Below are 16,505 nucleotides of genomic sequence, written 5' to 3'. Positions count from 1 at the left end.
TGAGTTTTTTGAGCTGCACCACTGAAGCGTTCAGTTTCACATCAGACTAAATGATTCTGAGCTCAGACTTATTAACTTAGGTCTTAGGAGGATTTTCTGTCCATTTATTTTTATCCTTGACACCTTTGAACACAACGAGTCACTAAAATGTGACAGGCTGAAGTTTCAGAAGGACAGAAAAAAACCTGAATCATGTCATCCTTTCCACCCCGAGGTATGCGTGTATGTGTGTGTTTGTGTGTGTGTGTGTGTGTGTGTGTGTGTGTGTGTGTGTGTGTGTGTGTGTGTGTGTGTGTGTGTGTGTGTGTTGCCTCTACATGTACAATTATAAAGTTAAAAATGCAGCAGATCGCTCTATATATGACACATACTATTCATAATGCAACCTGATCACTTAGTGAACTCCCACTTTCACTGAGATACTCAGCTCCATGGAATGAAAGACAAACAGTTTATGTATAATTGAATCATTAAATAGTAGTTTTGGTTTATTACAATTTTTCTTAGTTATGGCTAACATTCTTATATTAGTAATAATGTAATTGTACTCACTAAGTTAATTTCTGAGATCTGGGAAGACAGAGATGTTGCTAAAAAGAAGTGCAAGGAGGCATGAAGAACAAATAGTCAGACAGTCATGCTGGTTTTGAATAAACCCCTCGGTCAGCCAATCTTATTTGGAAAAAAAAACAGTGGTTAATGGTATATTTTGAAACCGTAAGTTTACAGACTGACTCACTGATTCAACTTTAACCTCCTGTGCTTACCACAGTTGTGCAGAGTTCTTCTGTGCAATAAAGGATTATTAACATTATTTAATGTGTGTTTTCTTCCAGTTTACATTGATAGGTAGATGTCTGATCACCTGACTGCTCAGGGTTTTGTTTTTTTTTTTTGTCTTTGAATTTTGTTCTACCAATGCCGCTGTGTTCCCAGATGCCAGTAGTCACTTTTGTGAGTCCTGAGCTATCATGATCAATAGAAACCATACTTGCGGATGTAAAAAATGAATGTCACCGGACATGAGGTTGTTCCTCCATAGTTTACATCTATTAGCTCTATTAATGTTTAATATCATGCCCATGTACTGCTCCATATGTATCAGAAATGATTGTGCCTTCTACAGGAAAATGCCATGGAGTGTGGTTCAGCAACACGCCTCTTCAGTCCTCTAACAGCGGCTCTGCTCCCTCTGATAGCAGCGACTATCAGCAGGTGACCATTAACAGCAGGAGTGGACATCAGTAAGGACGAACTCAACAAGAAGATGCTTATTAACACATAGAGAACATGGCCAATCAGAAATGAATTCGCTCATACCTCTGCGACAGGCAGAGCTCCGCTAAGAAAAAAACTTTATCTGTAGCACTGAGACTCACATCCATTAATGCAGAAAACGCAAACGATGTGGTGTAACAAAAGAAAATGAGATTAATGGTAGTGATTGGTGACTTTGCTCAGTCAGCGTTGCAGATCACGGTCACTGACAGTTTGTCATACTGTCCTGAATCTGCCCTGAAATTAAATAAGAGAAAGTAATATGTCTATAGTCAAAATTAATGCCTAGGAGTACAGAAAACAAGTCCTTTGTGCAAAGGATGATAGTAAGACATCACGTTTGTTTTTTGTTGTGAGGGAAAAAATGAAAGTTAATGTAAACGCAGAATGTAAAAGGCACTTTTGTCATCTGTGAAAATGCAGAGCAGTCTGTATTTTTGGCATTAAATTGCTAAAAAAAAACAATTGACAGTGCCGCCATACTTCAAATTTCAAATATTTTAAGTTTATTTTGTAACTACCTTCTTTTTGACGTTGATAATAATGTGGATCATGTAAAATATAGTAGAGACAACAGAAGATTAAAGCTTCATGCTGTCAGTTCCTCCTTTTTTTAAAGCAGAAGACATTTCAGACAAGCTAAAGATGCATGATGACAATTCAACAGTGTGTTTAAGAATGTTAACTTCATACATCATGCCATAATTTGTCAAGGTGACCACATACTCTTAACCACGTTTGAGAAAGCTGGTGAATAAATACAAAGAAATATTTTACTTCATTTCCACCTCGTGTTATTTTCTCAAGTGTGTGTGTGTGTTGTATTACTCATGTTGTCGGGACATAAATCTGCTAACACATTCACATTGTGAGGACTCATCTTCCTTTTGGGGAGAAAAATCAAGTCCCCATTATATAAATCATTCGATTTTAGGGCGAAGACCAAATAGTAATAATGGTTAGGTTGACGGTAAGTCTCCAGGAAATGACTGTGAGGATCTAAAATGGAACAATGAATGAGACTCAAAACCAAACAATAAAAAATAGAGACACTAAATACAGAACATAATACAAAGCAATTCATAGTATGCTGTTATATACAAAAGCAGAGTGTTGTAAATACATTCATGTTTCAGTTGAACAAAAAACATAAGAAAACTAAACAAACAAAAATTACAAACAGAAACTGAACTGTTTTGTTTACTGTTTTGTTTCTTATTTTTCTTTTTTGTTTGTTTGGGTTTTTTTTTTTAGTCTTGATCTGAAAGAATAGGAAAAGTTGTAATACATGCTGTGCTTTTTATACTTTAAACTGCAACTTAAAACTTGAAACCTCTGGTAAAACTTTGGTTTAATCCTATCCGTTGGTAGGCATTGCAGGAGTCTAAAATTATACTATTCTACCGTCCTATGCAAGTCAACTCTAAACACAAGGCTTACATTTCTAACAGTTTTTCAGGCTGCTGCTTTCGCTCTGTGTTTAAAAGTTTGTGTTTCAGTGTGCCTGCACCGTGCTGTTCTTCATACCTCCCAGGGCCAATGCAGCTGGCTCCTCAGAGATGATGGAGTAAAAACTGTATGTGTCAAACTGTGAACACAAAGAAATCAGTCGTATCATCTATTAATAAATGTGGCACATAGATTTAATGCTACACATAAATTTAATTCCACTTACGTTCTGATTTTGAGACTCTCGCCTTTTCACTTCCTCAGGTCCTGCTAGTGAGAAAGACCAACATTAAGATGACACAAACGCAAACGATCTGGTGCAGCAAAACAAAATGAGTTTAATGGTAGTAATTGGTCACTTTGCTCAGAGCGAACGTCATTGACAGTTTGTCATATTGTCCTGAATGTGAGCTGACATGTATAAATAGTCACATTGTGAGGACTCATTTCCTTTTGGGGAGAAAAATCAAGACCCCAAAATATAAATCATTCAATTTTAGGGCGAAGACTTGGTTTAAGGTTAAGGTAAGGGTTAGGCAAATAGTAATAATGACTGTGATGATAGTTTGTGTGGGATCTAAAATGGAACAATGAATGAGACTCAAAGAAACTAACCAATCAATAAAAAATAGAGACACTAAATGCAGAACATAATACAAAGCAATTCATAGTATGCTGTTACATACAAGCAGAGTGTTGTAAATACATTCATGTTTCAGTTAAACAGAAAACATAAGAAAACTAAACAAACATTACAAAAATTACAAACAGAAACTAATGTGAACTATTTTGTTTACTGTTTTGTTTCTTATTTTTCTTTTTTTCTGTTTGTTTTGTTTGGAGTTTTTTTTTTTTTTCAGTCTTGATCTGAAAGAACAGAAAAAGGAACCAAAAGTTGGAATACATGCTGTGCTTTTTACACTTTAAACTGCAACTTAAAACTTGAAACCTCTGGTAAAATTTTGGTTTAATCCTATCTGTTGGTAGGTCTGAGAAAGAGGCATTGCAGGAGTCTAAAATTTTACTATTCTACCATCCTATGCAAGTCAACTCAAACACAAGGCTTACATTTCAAACAGTTTTTCAGGCTGCTGCTTTCGCTCTGTGTTTAAAAGTTTGGGTTTCAGTGTGTTCATACCTCCCAGGGCCGATGCAGCTGGCTCCTCAGAGATGATGGAGTAAAAACAGCGTGTGTCAAACTGTGAACACAAAGTTCACAGTTGTATCATCTATTAATAAATGTGGCACATAGATTTAATGCTACACATAAATTTAATTCCACTTACGTTCTGATTTTGAGACTCTTGCCTTTTCACTTCCTCAGGTCCTGCTAGTGAGAAAGACCAACATTAGGTGGCGTGATCATTGTCACTGTGTGTCTCAGACAGCATTATTCTTTCAATTTCATCAATTAGCCAAAACAAAATAAACAAGCTAGAACATTTTATCATCATAGAACTATTAATATTATCTCTTCTCATGCAGTATTTTGCTCATATATGAAAAAGAGATGAGACCCATGCAAAGGAAGTCATTTTTGCCTCAGTGCAGCAGTGGTCTCCCACACGCGCCCTACTTTCAGTTTGAGTCTTGCGTCTTTGCTGTATGCATGTTGTTTTCACAGTGGTTATTTTAGTATCTGAGACCAATGTAAAGTCGGTTTAACTGAAAGAAATGTGAAGTTCCAACACATATTTCCTCCAAACTGCAAATGGTTTTAAAGAGCCAAGCTGTGTATAGGAATATGTGTATAGGAATGTGTGTGACCAACCTTAACCCAACTGAAGCACAGTGTGCGCTGACAACATCTGTTTAATTAATGCTTCATCATCAGTGCCTCCTCAACCAGCTGTCTGGCTATCAGCAAGGCCATCATAACCTCATACCTCTCAGTGTTATCATGATGATACACTCACGCCAATGATGTTTGCTTCTGCAGCTCCCTCCAACACAACATCTGCTTTATGTGCTAAATTCTTAGTGTTTTGGTGTGTGAGCTAGTAGCTATTTTTTGTTTGTTGTGAAAACATTTAACACTGAAACTGACAGCAAATATCACAATTCAGTGACTGAGAGAACATTCTAGAGCTCACAGACATTCAATAATTAGAGGCAAATTGTTGAAAAATACTTTGATAGGGAGGGTTTTTGATTTTTGTCATGCCGCTACATTTCATTATTAAACAGCATGCGCGAACACCCACATAAAAAATAGATTGAGGCTTTACAAATTAACACATTGTAGCTCTCACCAGCTCTGTTCTGGTTCCTGAGAAATGCTGATAATAGTAAGATGACACCCACAGCCACTCCACAACCAGCCACAATGACTGTCAATTTCCATATGCTTGTTCCTGCTTTGAAAAAACAGAAGCCATGAATAAGCACCAGTGTCAGTACTTACATCAATTAAAACAAAAAAAGCAGGAAGACATGTACTATGTAAAACTGCAATATTTCCACCACCAAGGCCAGTGCACACCAACAATTCAACTTTAAAATATAAATCTTTGCTATTTTTTAACATTTTTCCCAAATGATGTCACATCTAACTTTTTTTCTCCCAATTGCAGAAGTAATTTGGGTGAGCAATTTGCACAGCTCATGCTATCTTGTCACAAAATGTGTCAAATTTCCAAAAGAAAAATCATCATGCTACTAGATGGCATGCCATTATAGTAAATTTTTTTAATGTTTATGTCAGAATATGCAGTTTGTGTGAGGAATTACTCACACTCACCTGGAGCCTTTTTCAGTGGGGTTACAGGAAGAGAGCTATCTTTGGTGCCAGGCTCACTGACACTCAGACCTAGTAAGCACACAACCACAGTTTTCATAACGTCCGCAGCAATGCATGTTAGTATTTTAACGCACTAACAAAAATCTTTATTTTACTGTACCTGTTTTTTCACTACCAGATTCTGGAGTCACACCAGCATCTTTTTTATACACACACACACACACACACACACACACACACACACACACACACACACACACATAAACACACACACACACACACACACACACACACACACACACACACACACACACACACACACACACACACACACACAAATGTTTGTCACAAAAGTAGAAACGAGAGAACATGGTCACCTTTTATCACAATTATGGCCATGTGCATGCATGTGATGCTCTTATTATGGACTCTAGTCCTTGTATGTATGAACAAACTTGACCAATAAACATCATTTTGATTCTGATTTAATAATATCTCATTTAAACTTTTCAAATGACATTCATTTCAAATTTTGTTGCAAATTTCACATTGTTGCAGTATTTTAAGTCCTGTCATACACTGCCACACTACTCATTCTTTAATACATGTGACTGTTAATGGGAATGGAGGTTGCTGAGTATTTCTTTCTGCTTTTCAGTCTGCAACCCCCAAAAAACAATTTACACCAACAATATTACAGCAAGACAACTTCTCTTGTGCTATTACATTATCAGCATATAGTAATACCAGTAGATGGAAGTAACAGGTACTCACTGTTTATGGCAATGGAGGATATCTCACTATATGGAGATTCAATTTTTTTTTCTCCAAGCTTTACAGTGTAATGACAGGTCACTTTAACCACAGCAGGTGAACTCTGGTGTGATATCTTCAGCAGCGCAGTTGCTGTCAGTGTGTGTTGACAGGAGAAGTTTCGGACGGTTCCTCCACTCAAAGTGTAGAAAAAACACTGAGACACAGAAACAGACGATGGAGTCTGACAGTTCAGTGTGACCGAGTCTGTCTCTGTGATCACCGATGGATTCACTGTCAGTTTAGGCGGAAGAGGAGCTGTAAATTTAAACATTAAAAAGATGGAATTTGCATGTATTTGAAAATATTTCTAACAATGAATGCATTGTACCATAGTTAGCCCTATGGCTGATTGCATTAACCGAAGCAGAATATTATTGTATGATTTCTGATACTGATACACTTGTTGTACTGATACACTTCCCATGAAGAAACAACCACTATACTGAAAGTCGTCAGTACCTCTGCACCGATTCTGTAGCAAGATATAATAACATCAATACATAACAGTAAAGTTACTCACTGTTAATGGTGATGGAGGATATGTCACTGTATGGAGAATCTAACTTTCCAAGATTTACAGTGTAGAAACATGTTACTTCAACCTTGGCAGGTGAATTCTGACGTGCCATCAGCAGCAGCTCAGTCCCTGTCAGTGTCTTCAGACAAGAGAGGGCTCTGACAGTTCCTCCACTCAAAGTGTAGAAAAAACAGTGAGACACAGAAACAGACGATGGAGTCTGACAGTTCAGTGTGACCGAGTCTGTCTCTGTGATCACTGATGGATTCACTGTCAGCGTAGCTGGAAGAAGGGCTGAAAGGGTAGAGATTAGCATGTGTATGAAATACGTACGTGTATGATAGCCGTACAGCTGGCCATGGAAACAAATATTAAACCCAGGAACTCACCTTGTACTTTGACCTCATGAAAAGAATCTGTTGGAGAAACAATATGTTAACAAATGAAAAAGATGCATTTATAAATGAAAGATTAAAACTAACGTGTAGTCCTTTCAGTCAAATGGAAAAATGCTGCCATATCTCATGCACATAACGAAACATAAGGGCTGATATTACATACTAATTTGATGCTTGCAAGAAATAGTGTACCTCTACAGGTGTGTAAGAGCCCACACTAATGATGAATGTTCCAGATAGAAGGTTTAACTTACAGATGAGGACGACAAGCAACAGATGTCCAGCCATGATGAAGCTGAATACTGCAACTGGCAAGAAATCTGATTTTGACATGCACAAGTGTTAGCTGATGCACTTGATCTCAGGAAAACCACAGCAGGCATCAGAATGCAATAAGCCTGTTAGACAAGCCACAGAAACATGTACAGCCATCCTCTGTAAGGCCTTGTATGTAAAATTTAGATCTAATGTGGCTCAGTGTCGACTAAATGATGCAGAACGGCGGCTGAAATGCATACTAGGTCGCCTAATCCATGACTGAAATCAGTCCTCACTAATTTAATCAATAATTTTGGAGTAAAGTTTTCTTAATAATGTTTTCTTTAAAAAAAATACATAAATGAATAAAATAAAATATATAGTGTCCACTTGTGAAGATTTACAATTTCAATGGCAAAAAATGGGCTTTGGCCTTAGAGCCACAAAGAAGCTGGAGAAGTCTTGATGAATGGACCAACACATTTCTGGTTTTGAATTATTAAACCATAAAAGTCTGTGAAGATGCTCAGTCATCCAGGTAATGGTATGTCTAATTTTGTATCTCTTTCTTGAATATTTCTTGGAGGCCCCAAGACTACTGGGAAACCTGGGTCTCCGTCTGGTAGGCTCGCTTGGTATTTCATCCATTAAAAAGTTTCTCCAGCAGAACAGTTTGTATAGTAAAGTATCAGTAAATGCAACAATAGAAATGGATTCTGTGAATAACTGGTGTTCAAGCTTCTGCTACAGGAGAGATGAAAAATGGCAGCCAATGAAAGCATCTGGCACGTGTGGACCAATGAGGAGACTACAGCATTCCTTGAATTAATACAAGAAAAAAAAAACAAAGAATCTCTCCATCACCAAGCTTTCCATCCATCAAGTTCAGGGTAACAAATTTTCCTTCATTTGAGGTTTGATTAATTACGTGATCTTAAGACCTGTGTTACACACATTTTTCACTTGCAGGTGAGTATTTGTGCAAACAACCTGAACTCTGACTGCTCACAGTTTTTTGACCACTCCCACACAACTGTCGCTCTGCACCTGTCCTATTTGCCAGCTTTGGTTCCCGACTTCTCCTTGTCCCCAAAACGAAATTCAAGCTGAAAGGGTCGCCATTTTGACACTGTGGAGGAGATCCGGCATGAGTTGCAGACAGTGCTTGACATACAGAACAGGACTACCCAGTGTGTTCTAAGCATAGCAGGAACCAGCACTGGGAGCAGTGTATCGCTGTACGAGCTGACTACTTTGAAGGGAATGGTGGCCAAAATTAAATCAGGTACACTTTTTGCTGCACAGTCTATGAACTTTTTTATTGCACCTGGTACGTCCAATTACAAAAAATATGTTGAAAGTTAAGCAGAAAAAAAAAATTAAGAAATCTAAAAAATACAAAGTACAAAATAAAGTATGTTGTCCTTATTACATGCCACTCAGTGTCCTACATATTCTGGAGAAAACATGGTTTCTGCATGGATAACAGTCACTGACAACATTTGTTCCACTTGAGGAATTGTGACAGCCTTAGTGGAAACAAGTCGAAGCAAGGAAATCCAGGTGGATGACTGGGTTTTCAAAGCTCAGGGCTTTGACACCAGAGACCAGGGTTTACAGGGTAACAAATAACAGAAGTCTAGCACTGGCCAAGATAATACTAGTCTGGCAGGTCCAGCCTTAAGGTTTAACTTTTTAATAGTTCTTTTGGGTTGTCTGCTTCTTCTTCTTTGTCCACAGTGTATAAAAAATTAGCATGTCAGTGTGACTGCAGGGTGCTGTACGCAGTTATATTTAGGGCTGATGCAGGTGGCTCCTCAGAGATGGTGGCGTACACATGGTATGTGTCAGACTAGGAAAAGAAAGAAACCAACTTTAACTCTTTCAATTATAACATATATAGGCCTAAATAGCAAATATAGTCAATAATATGCCTCATGTCTCACTTACATTCTCATTTTTGGGATCCCGACTGTTCAGATTCTCAGAACCTGCAAGTAAAAGATAACCACATACACAACGGACAATGCATTAAATTCTATTGTGCCATTTAAAAAAAACCTACAGTTGGCTTACAGTTACTGTGTTCTGTGTACAAGTGCTAGGGTTACTTAGTAATTATGGACGTTGAAATAAAATTTGTTGTTGTGGAATGTAAGGAGAAAGCAACATGAAATGCTTTGCTTGTTTAATGACATAATTGTGAAAAGGTATTTGTCATGCTGCAGTACATACAGTGTGTACAATGCACTGTGATATATTGTTTAAAAGACATCTTGCAGACAATTAATTCTGTTCATAAATCAGGAAACCTGTTTGCCATCCTGCACAAGAACCTTGCACTACAGTCTGGTAGGAGAAAGAGCAGCTCACCTGAAGGACCATCAGCACCAGGTACAGAGCTAACCATACTGTAGCCTTCTTTATTATTATGTGCAGGTAACTTGTTTGCAAAGAGGAACAAAGAAGAAGAAGCGAGAGGAATTCATGAACTTTACAATTCACCCTGAGGAGCTTCGCAATTCAGATGTTGGATCATTTTAGATGATGTGAAAGTTACATCTGCCAAAATGAGTTTTAATTACCGATCTTCCATCAGCGCTTCTCATGTGTAAAGTGTCATCTACAACAGAAGGTCAAACAAATATAAATGCACCACATACTGTGTACGGTATGTATGAACAAGACGATGATGATGTTTTCAGACCACTAGATGTACATTACCTGTGGTACCGGCCTGTGATCTGTAAGAGGAGGTTTCAATAAGCAATATGTCCACCATGAGCTGAACTTCTGTATGAAACTTTATCAAACAATGGTAATGGGAAATACCTTGTCACTCAGCTCTTGCTGAAAAGGATAAAAACCATTTCTTACCTCCCATAAAAGCGTTTTCCTGAAAAACGAAAAGAAATGCATGTATGTGTGTGTCTATACATACATACATACATACATACATACATACATACATACATACATACATACATACATACATACATACATACATACATATATATATATATATATATATATATATATATATATATATATATATATATATATATATATATATATATACACATACATACATATATATACATATATATATACATATATATATACTTGTTTTAGTGCAATCAAAGTCAGAACAAATGTGTGTGTGATATAGCTGAATTAGCCCAATTAACAGGTATTCTCTAAATATATCTTTGTTGGATTTTGTTTGTTTTTGACCACAAATCTCTTGCTGCAGTGATTGAGATTATGCAACATTGCTTTTGATAACTGGAGGCAATCTATCAAAATGTTATTTCTATGGGAGTAGTTTTAGGATGGTTGAAATGAAATTTAAGCTATACATACACATAGAAAACTACAGTCAAGCACACAGTCATTGGACACAGATTGACATTGTTCTCACCACTTCTTGTTTTGGTGCAGAGAAGTCCGAGTAAGATGATACCCACAGTTACTCCTAAACCAGTCACAGCTATTGCCACCTTCCATATCCATATTTCTATTTTGGAACAACAAAGGCCACAAATGTTTGTTGCAAAGCTAAAGCTAATTTTTTGAAAAACATGTCAAATGGTCTTTCGTTAAGAAAATTATTCTCCTAAGATATATAGTATGGTATTTTGAATTTTAATAAAAAGTAGTATGTTGTAGGGATCATTGCTCACCTTTGTTTCCTGTGACCCAGTTAGTTCCGGTTCGGTCAGTCAGACTCAATACATAAATGCAGCCAAACATTAAAAACATCCACATCAATCCATCTTAGCATTTTTGATTCATGCATACAAATCTCACCTGTAATTTTGTCTTTTGATGCTGGAGTCACAGTTTTGTTAGCACCTATAACAACTGTGGTAGCCTCTCTAGCAATGGTTTCTTGAAGATAGAAAAGACAAATTTAAAACAAAAATGATAAATACACTGTTTTTATTGTTCTAAAACATTGGTGTGAAATCTACTACTGCCACCTTTCATTTCCATTTTTCTGTTTTGGAACAACAAAGGCTACAAACTAATCTCAGTCTCACTTCCTGCAGTGTCAATATGAAAGAGAGAAGACAGTTACTGTACATACTGTTCATACATCTTCTCTAACACCTACACTACACGTCACACTAAATAATTCAAAATGGAAAGCAAAACGTTATTTTTCCTCTGATATAAAGGTAATACAGTATAATAAGCTGTGAATCATGTGATGAATCAGAGCGAACAAACAAAAACATGTTCAACATTATATTTATGCAAAATGGGTTGCTCAAATGCAAAACAATACTGGCACTGATGCAGCAAAAAAAATGTCTTTCGTTAAGAAACTTATTCTCCTAAAATATATAGTATGGTATTTTTAATTTTAATAAAAAGTAGTTTGTTGTACGGATCATTGCTCCAGTTCGGTCAGTCAGACTCAATAAGTAAATGCACCCAAACATTAAAAACATCCACATCAATCCATCTTAGCATTTTTGATTCCAAACGATTCTCACCTGTAATATTGTCTTTTGATGCTGGAGTCACAGTTTTGTTAGCACCTATACCAGCTGTGGTAGTCTCTCCAGCAACAGTTTCTTGAAAAAGATACATTTAAAACAAAAATGATAAATATACTATTTTTATTGTTCTAAAATATTGGTGTTACAAAGAAATTATGGAATTGTGTGGCCCTCCTAATGTTATTCGTAATCTGCCTTTCAAATTAACAAATAGAGTAATTAATGTGTGATAATCTTGTGGATTGTGTGTAGTATGTTTAACCTGTGGCTTTAGTAGATGATGGCGTACTTTGCATTGTGCTTGACTCTATTTTCACAGCATCTGCAATAAAATCTGGATTTGGGCCTATCAGTTGTATGTAAGCACACCTACCTTAACATTTGTGCTACTTTAGTTAGGGGATTTTATTTTTATTTTTTTCACACATTCTCAAAATGTGGAATCAATTTTTCTTCCCCCGTTTTTTGGTTTGAAATGCCAAAAAATACATTCACACCTTAAACATTGCTTGGTGGCAAACAATTATACAATTTTTGGGAATAGTATTCACTTACTGTTTATGGTGATGGAGAATATGTTGCTATGTGGAGATGTAACACTGAACACCTTTACCCTGTAATAACATGTCAGTTTAACCTCAGCAGGTGAACTCTGATGTGTTGTGTGCAGCAGCTCAGCTCCCGTCAGTGTCGTCAGACAAGAAAGGGCATTAAGAGTTTGTCCTTTCACTGTGATGTAATAACAGTGAGACGCAGAAACAGATGATGGAGTCTGACAGTTCAATGTGACTGAGTCTGTCTCTCTGATCATCGGTGGATACGCTGTCAGCGTAGGTGGAGGAAGGGCTGAAGATTCAAAGATAAACATATGTATTAAAAACTGCATGTTTAATATAATCAAGGATTCTTCGGTTACATGTATTTATTGTTGTAAAATTAATGAAAACATTAAAAGTTTTTTCCACCAGTTTAAAATTGTACTGCTGTAACATTTTCTGATAAAGGACAGTTTAAAAAATAATCTTCCGTGCCAAAATCTAGCACTGAAATTATCCACAGTGCAACTTGTGTAGGCTCACTTGACTCTACAGATTTAGGTGTGTTATGCTACAGTATTAGCAGCTAATGTAGCGTTCAGCTGTTAACATCAGGGGGAGATGGGGAGCTGGTAACAGAAGTCTGTCAAGCTCACTTCATTCTAACTCCACAACACAAGATCGTTTTCATTTTCAAACTTGTGGTCTTCAGACCCAACTGATGTTGATTTAAGAGACTGAGCCAGTTCAGAATTAGCACAGCTTCCTGCTGAGCCATAAAAGGCTTTGCAGAACGTTTTCTTTACATATGCAGTAGTGCTCTACAAGACACTGACATGTAAAATCAGTGGAATTTCCCTTTAAAAGAAACAAGATTGAAGCAGATGTTAGATGTTAGAGTGTTTGTTTGTGTTTGTGCCACTGAATTAAGATGTAATTAAACATATGGCATTGTAATCACTTACTTTGTATGGTGATGGAGGATATGTTACTGTGTGGAGACTGATATTGTCCTCCTCTGTGCTCAGCAGTATAATAACATGTTACTTCAACCACAGCAGGTGAACTCTGATGGGCCATGTTCAGCAGCTCAGTTCCTGTAAGTGTCTTCAGACAAGAGGTAACTCTGGTATTTTGTTCCTTCACAGTGTAGAAAAGACACTGAGACACAGAAACAGATGATGGAGTCTGACAGCTCAATGTCACTGAGTCTGTCTCTGTGATCACCAGTGGATTCACTGTCAGTTTAGGCTGAGGATCTGAAAATATACACATATGTTGGATTAGATAAAAGAAAATTGCATCTTTTTAATTCAATTCAATTCAATTCAACTCATTTTATTTTATTTATATTGCACCAAATCATAGCAGAAGTTATCTCAAGGCACTTTCCATATAGGGCAGATCTAGACTGTACTCTTTATAATATTATCCACAGAGACTCAACATTTCCCCCAAGAGCAAGCACTTGGCGACGGTGAAAAGGAAAAACTCCCTTTTAACAGGTAGAAACCTGAAACAGAACCTGGCTCATGGTGGGCGGCCGTCTGCCTCAACCGGTTGGGTTAAGAGAGAGAGAGAGGGGGGGGGCGGGGAGAGGAGCCACTTTGTTGTTTGTGTGGATAATGTAGCACAATATTAAAACAGTAGTAGTGTTCACTCACTTTGTATGATGATGGAGGACATGATACTCTCTTGAGATTGATCACCATCAAGGTAAAAACATGTCACTTTAACCTCAGCAGGTGAAGTCTGATGTGTCAGCAACAGCAGCTCAGTCCCCGACAGTGTCTTCAGACAAGAGAAGCTTTTGGCAGGTTCTTCTCTCACGAAGCGGAAATAACACTGAGACACAGAAACAGATGATGGAGTCTGACAGTTCAATGTGACTGAGTCTCTGTCTGTGATCACCGGTGGATTCACTGTAAGTGTAGGCTGAGGATCTGAAAATATAAACATATGTTGGATCAGATAAAAGAAAATTGCATCTATTTAAAGAAAAGATAAATAAGATAAAAGATAAATTTATGATGGCAGGGGGATGTACTGAAGCTGCAAGTATTTCAAATGATCAAATCTGACACAAGTTCCTCACACTTGTATTGTGTGGATAATGTAGCACAATATTAAAACAGTAGTAGTGTTCACTCACTTTGGATGATGATGGAGGACATGTTACTCTCTTGAGATTGATAAACATCAAAGTAAAAACATATCACTTTAACCTCAGCAGGTAAAGTCTGATGTGTCAGCAACAGCAGCTCAGTCCCCGTCATTGTCTTCAGACAAGAGAAGCTTTTGGCAGGTCCTTCTCTCACAAAGCGGAAATAACAATGAGACGCAGAAACAGACGATGGAGTCTGACAGTTCAATGTGACTGAGTCACTGTCTGTGATCACCGGTGGATTCACTGTCAGTGTAGGTGGAAGAGGGACTGAAAATTTAGAGGTAAACTTATTTTAGATTAAATTAATAATTGGTGCATCTGTAAAATAAGATTCACGATGAGAAGATAAAGAGAAAAATACACTGTACAAAAAGAGTCAAGTTAAGAACAAATTACAATTAAATGTTAAACTCAGTGACTAACCTTGAGCTTTATTCTCAGAAAATGAATCTGTTGGAAAAACATGTCAAAAAGAAAAACAGATGATTTAATAACTCATCAGTGACTTAAGATTTAGAGTCCAGCTTGTTATCTGGAATTGAAATGCTCCTGTAATTGTGTGTAATTCCTGAATTAAAAAGGAAAGAATCTGAGAAGAGGTTTAACTTACACATGAGGACGACTAACAGCAGGTGTCCAGCCATGACGAAGCTGAACAGTGTGAATATCCAGAATCTCTAGACAGACTACACAGGTCTGTCTGAGTACTTTGACTTTTACTTACATACATGTCATTTTGCAGAAGTTGCTCTCCGGAAAACCACAGCAAGCATCAGAAGCGAATCACACAAATAGACAGGCCAGAGAAACACATACACTCAACATGGCATCATGTACAAAGATGGTTCTTTATAACTAGATCAAATCTACCACAGTGTTAGTTAACTGGGTCAAATGTGTTCATAATATCTGTGGCTTTCTCGTTGTCTCTTTTATTTTTGTTTTACTTTAGTGAAATGGCACGGTTAGTGGTAGGCCAGTGACGTCACACTGAAGCCTGAAACTGTGCAGCATCGACCTTTGTGCAGTCATCTGCTATGCCTGAGGATGAAGAAGGAGCTCAGTGGTCGCCATTTTCACAGTGATGATGCTGTCATGGCTGCAAGTGGACCTCCAGAAAGAGGTCCACCTGCAGGTCCACACTGACTACTACAAAGGGGCGATCCATATGATCCACGACCGCTGGACTAAGTGTGTAAATGTGGACATGGACTATGTTAAAAAACAACAAACTTATCAATCACATCTCATTTACACAACCTTTAATTTTTCATGTAGATTATGTAAACTGGTCAGTGCAGTTCTGCCTGTCCTCCCTTTTAATTCTAGAGTCTAGATTTGGTAAATGTATGTGTTCTTAATTGTGGGGTGACCAGTTATTCTGCTGCATGTGGTTTGGTTTACTAAAATACTAAAATATTGGTTACATTTGGGAAAAGATCGACAGAAAAAGTCTTGTCAAGTAAAGTGATTCAAGAAGACATTGTTTTTTGGTTTTATTTAGAACCAAGATCGCAGTCTTTCCCTTACAGTATCCATGTGCATGGAGTCACCTTAAAAACATTACCAAGACTTTGGGTGCCAGCAAAATAATTTAAGAAAACAAATGAAACATGTTCCTTACCCATCTATTTGCTGCACTGGATCTGGTGTTGTGACTGTCAACTTCTGCCATTTTCTCAAAATAATAACATTGAAAATGAAACAATGTGGAACTGGGAGGTCTTCCAAGTAAACTCCGATAAACCATTTTTTAAATGAACATGATATGCTCAGTCTTTGTTCTTACAGTCTCACTGCAAGCCAGTGAGTCTGTTTGCATGGACATTGTATGTATA

At 37.3% G+C, this 16,505-nt stretch overlaps 3 protein-coding genes across 9 annotated transcripts in view; 1 reads left to right on the top strand and 2 right to left on the bottom strand.

The window, feature by feature from the left end:
* cacna2d3 (calcium channel, voltage dependent, alpha2/delta subunit 3) overlaps positions 1–1,818 on the top strand; it is a 32,889-nt gene extending 31,071 nt beyond the window's left edge. Inside the window, exons 37-38 of the mRNA XM_041033540.1 lie at positions 132–214; positions 1,127–1,818. Coding sequence (XP_040889474.1) covers positions 132–214; positions 1,127–1,219 — 176 coding nt within the window. The 3' untranslated portion in view covers positions 1,220–1,818. The remainder of the gene's footprint in view (positions 1–131; positions 215–1,126) is intronic.
* Positions 1,819–2,021: 203 nt separating this feature from the next.
* Positions 2,022–7,519, bottom strand: LOC121179016. The gene is made up of 11 exons (XM_041033584.1): positions 7,453–7,519; positions 7,190–7,216; positions 6,804–7,094; positions 6,242–6,538; positions 5,628–5,666; positions 5,468–5,536; positions 4,980–5,084; positions 4,014–4,057; positions 3,866–3,926; positions 2,954–2,997; positions 2,022–2,866 (listed from the first exon to the last, which is right to left on the bottom strand). Exons 1-11 carry the CDS (start codon positions 7,484–7,486, stop codon positions 2,774–2,776), a joined length of 1,104 nt encoding a protein of 367 aa, XP_040889518.1. The 5' UTR covers positions 7,487–7,519; the 3' UTR covers positions 2,022–2,773.
* A 1,238-nt stretch (positions 7,520–8,757) lies between these two features.
* On the bottom strand, positions 8,758–15,623 carry LOC121179003. 7 transcript variants are annotated; one of them, XM_041033558.1, is made up of 17 exons: positions 15,278–15,623; positions 15,091–15,117; positions 14,653–14,934; positions 14,165–14,443; positions 13,466–13,759; positions 12,520–12,810; positions 12,227–12,286; positions 11,959–12,039; positions 11,267–11,347; positions 11,140–11,148; positions 10,878–10,973; positions 10,334–10,352; positions 10,181–10,200; positions 10,042–10,079; positions 9,830–9,899; positions 9,407–9,447; positions 8,758–9,308 (listed from the first exon to the last, which is right to left on the bottom strand). In XM_041033558.1, the coding sequence occupies exons 1-17, from the start codon at positions 15,309–15,311 to the stop codon at positions 9,216–9,218; spliced, it is 1,815 nt and encodes a 604-aa protein (XP_040889492.1). In that variant the 5' UTR covers positions 15,312–15,623; the 3' UTR covers positions 8,758–9,215. The 7 variants fall into 7 exon arrangements, with proteins under 7 accessions (XP_040889492.1, XP_040889493.1, XP_040889498.1 ...); XM_041033559.1 differs by having other exon boundaries at positions 12,254–12,286; XM_041033564.1 differs by having other exon boundaries at positions 14,653–14,833.
* Between the last annotated feature and the right edge of the window lie 882 nt (positions 15,624–16,505).

This window comes from Toxotes jaculatrix, chromosome 3 (assembly GCF_017976425.1).
Source record: "Toxotes jaculatrix isolate fToxJac2 chromosome 3, fToxJac2.pri, whole genome shotgun sequence".
Classification (NCBI taxonomy): Eukaryota; Metazoa; Chordata; class Actinopteri; family Toxotidae; genus Toxotes; species Toxotes jaculatrix.
The sequence above is the reverse complement of the archived record's forward strand: the minus strand, read 5'-3'. Positions and strand labels throughout refer to the sequence as shown.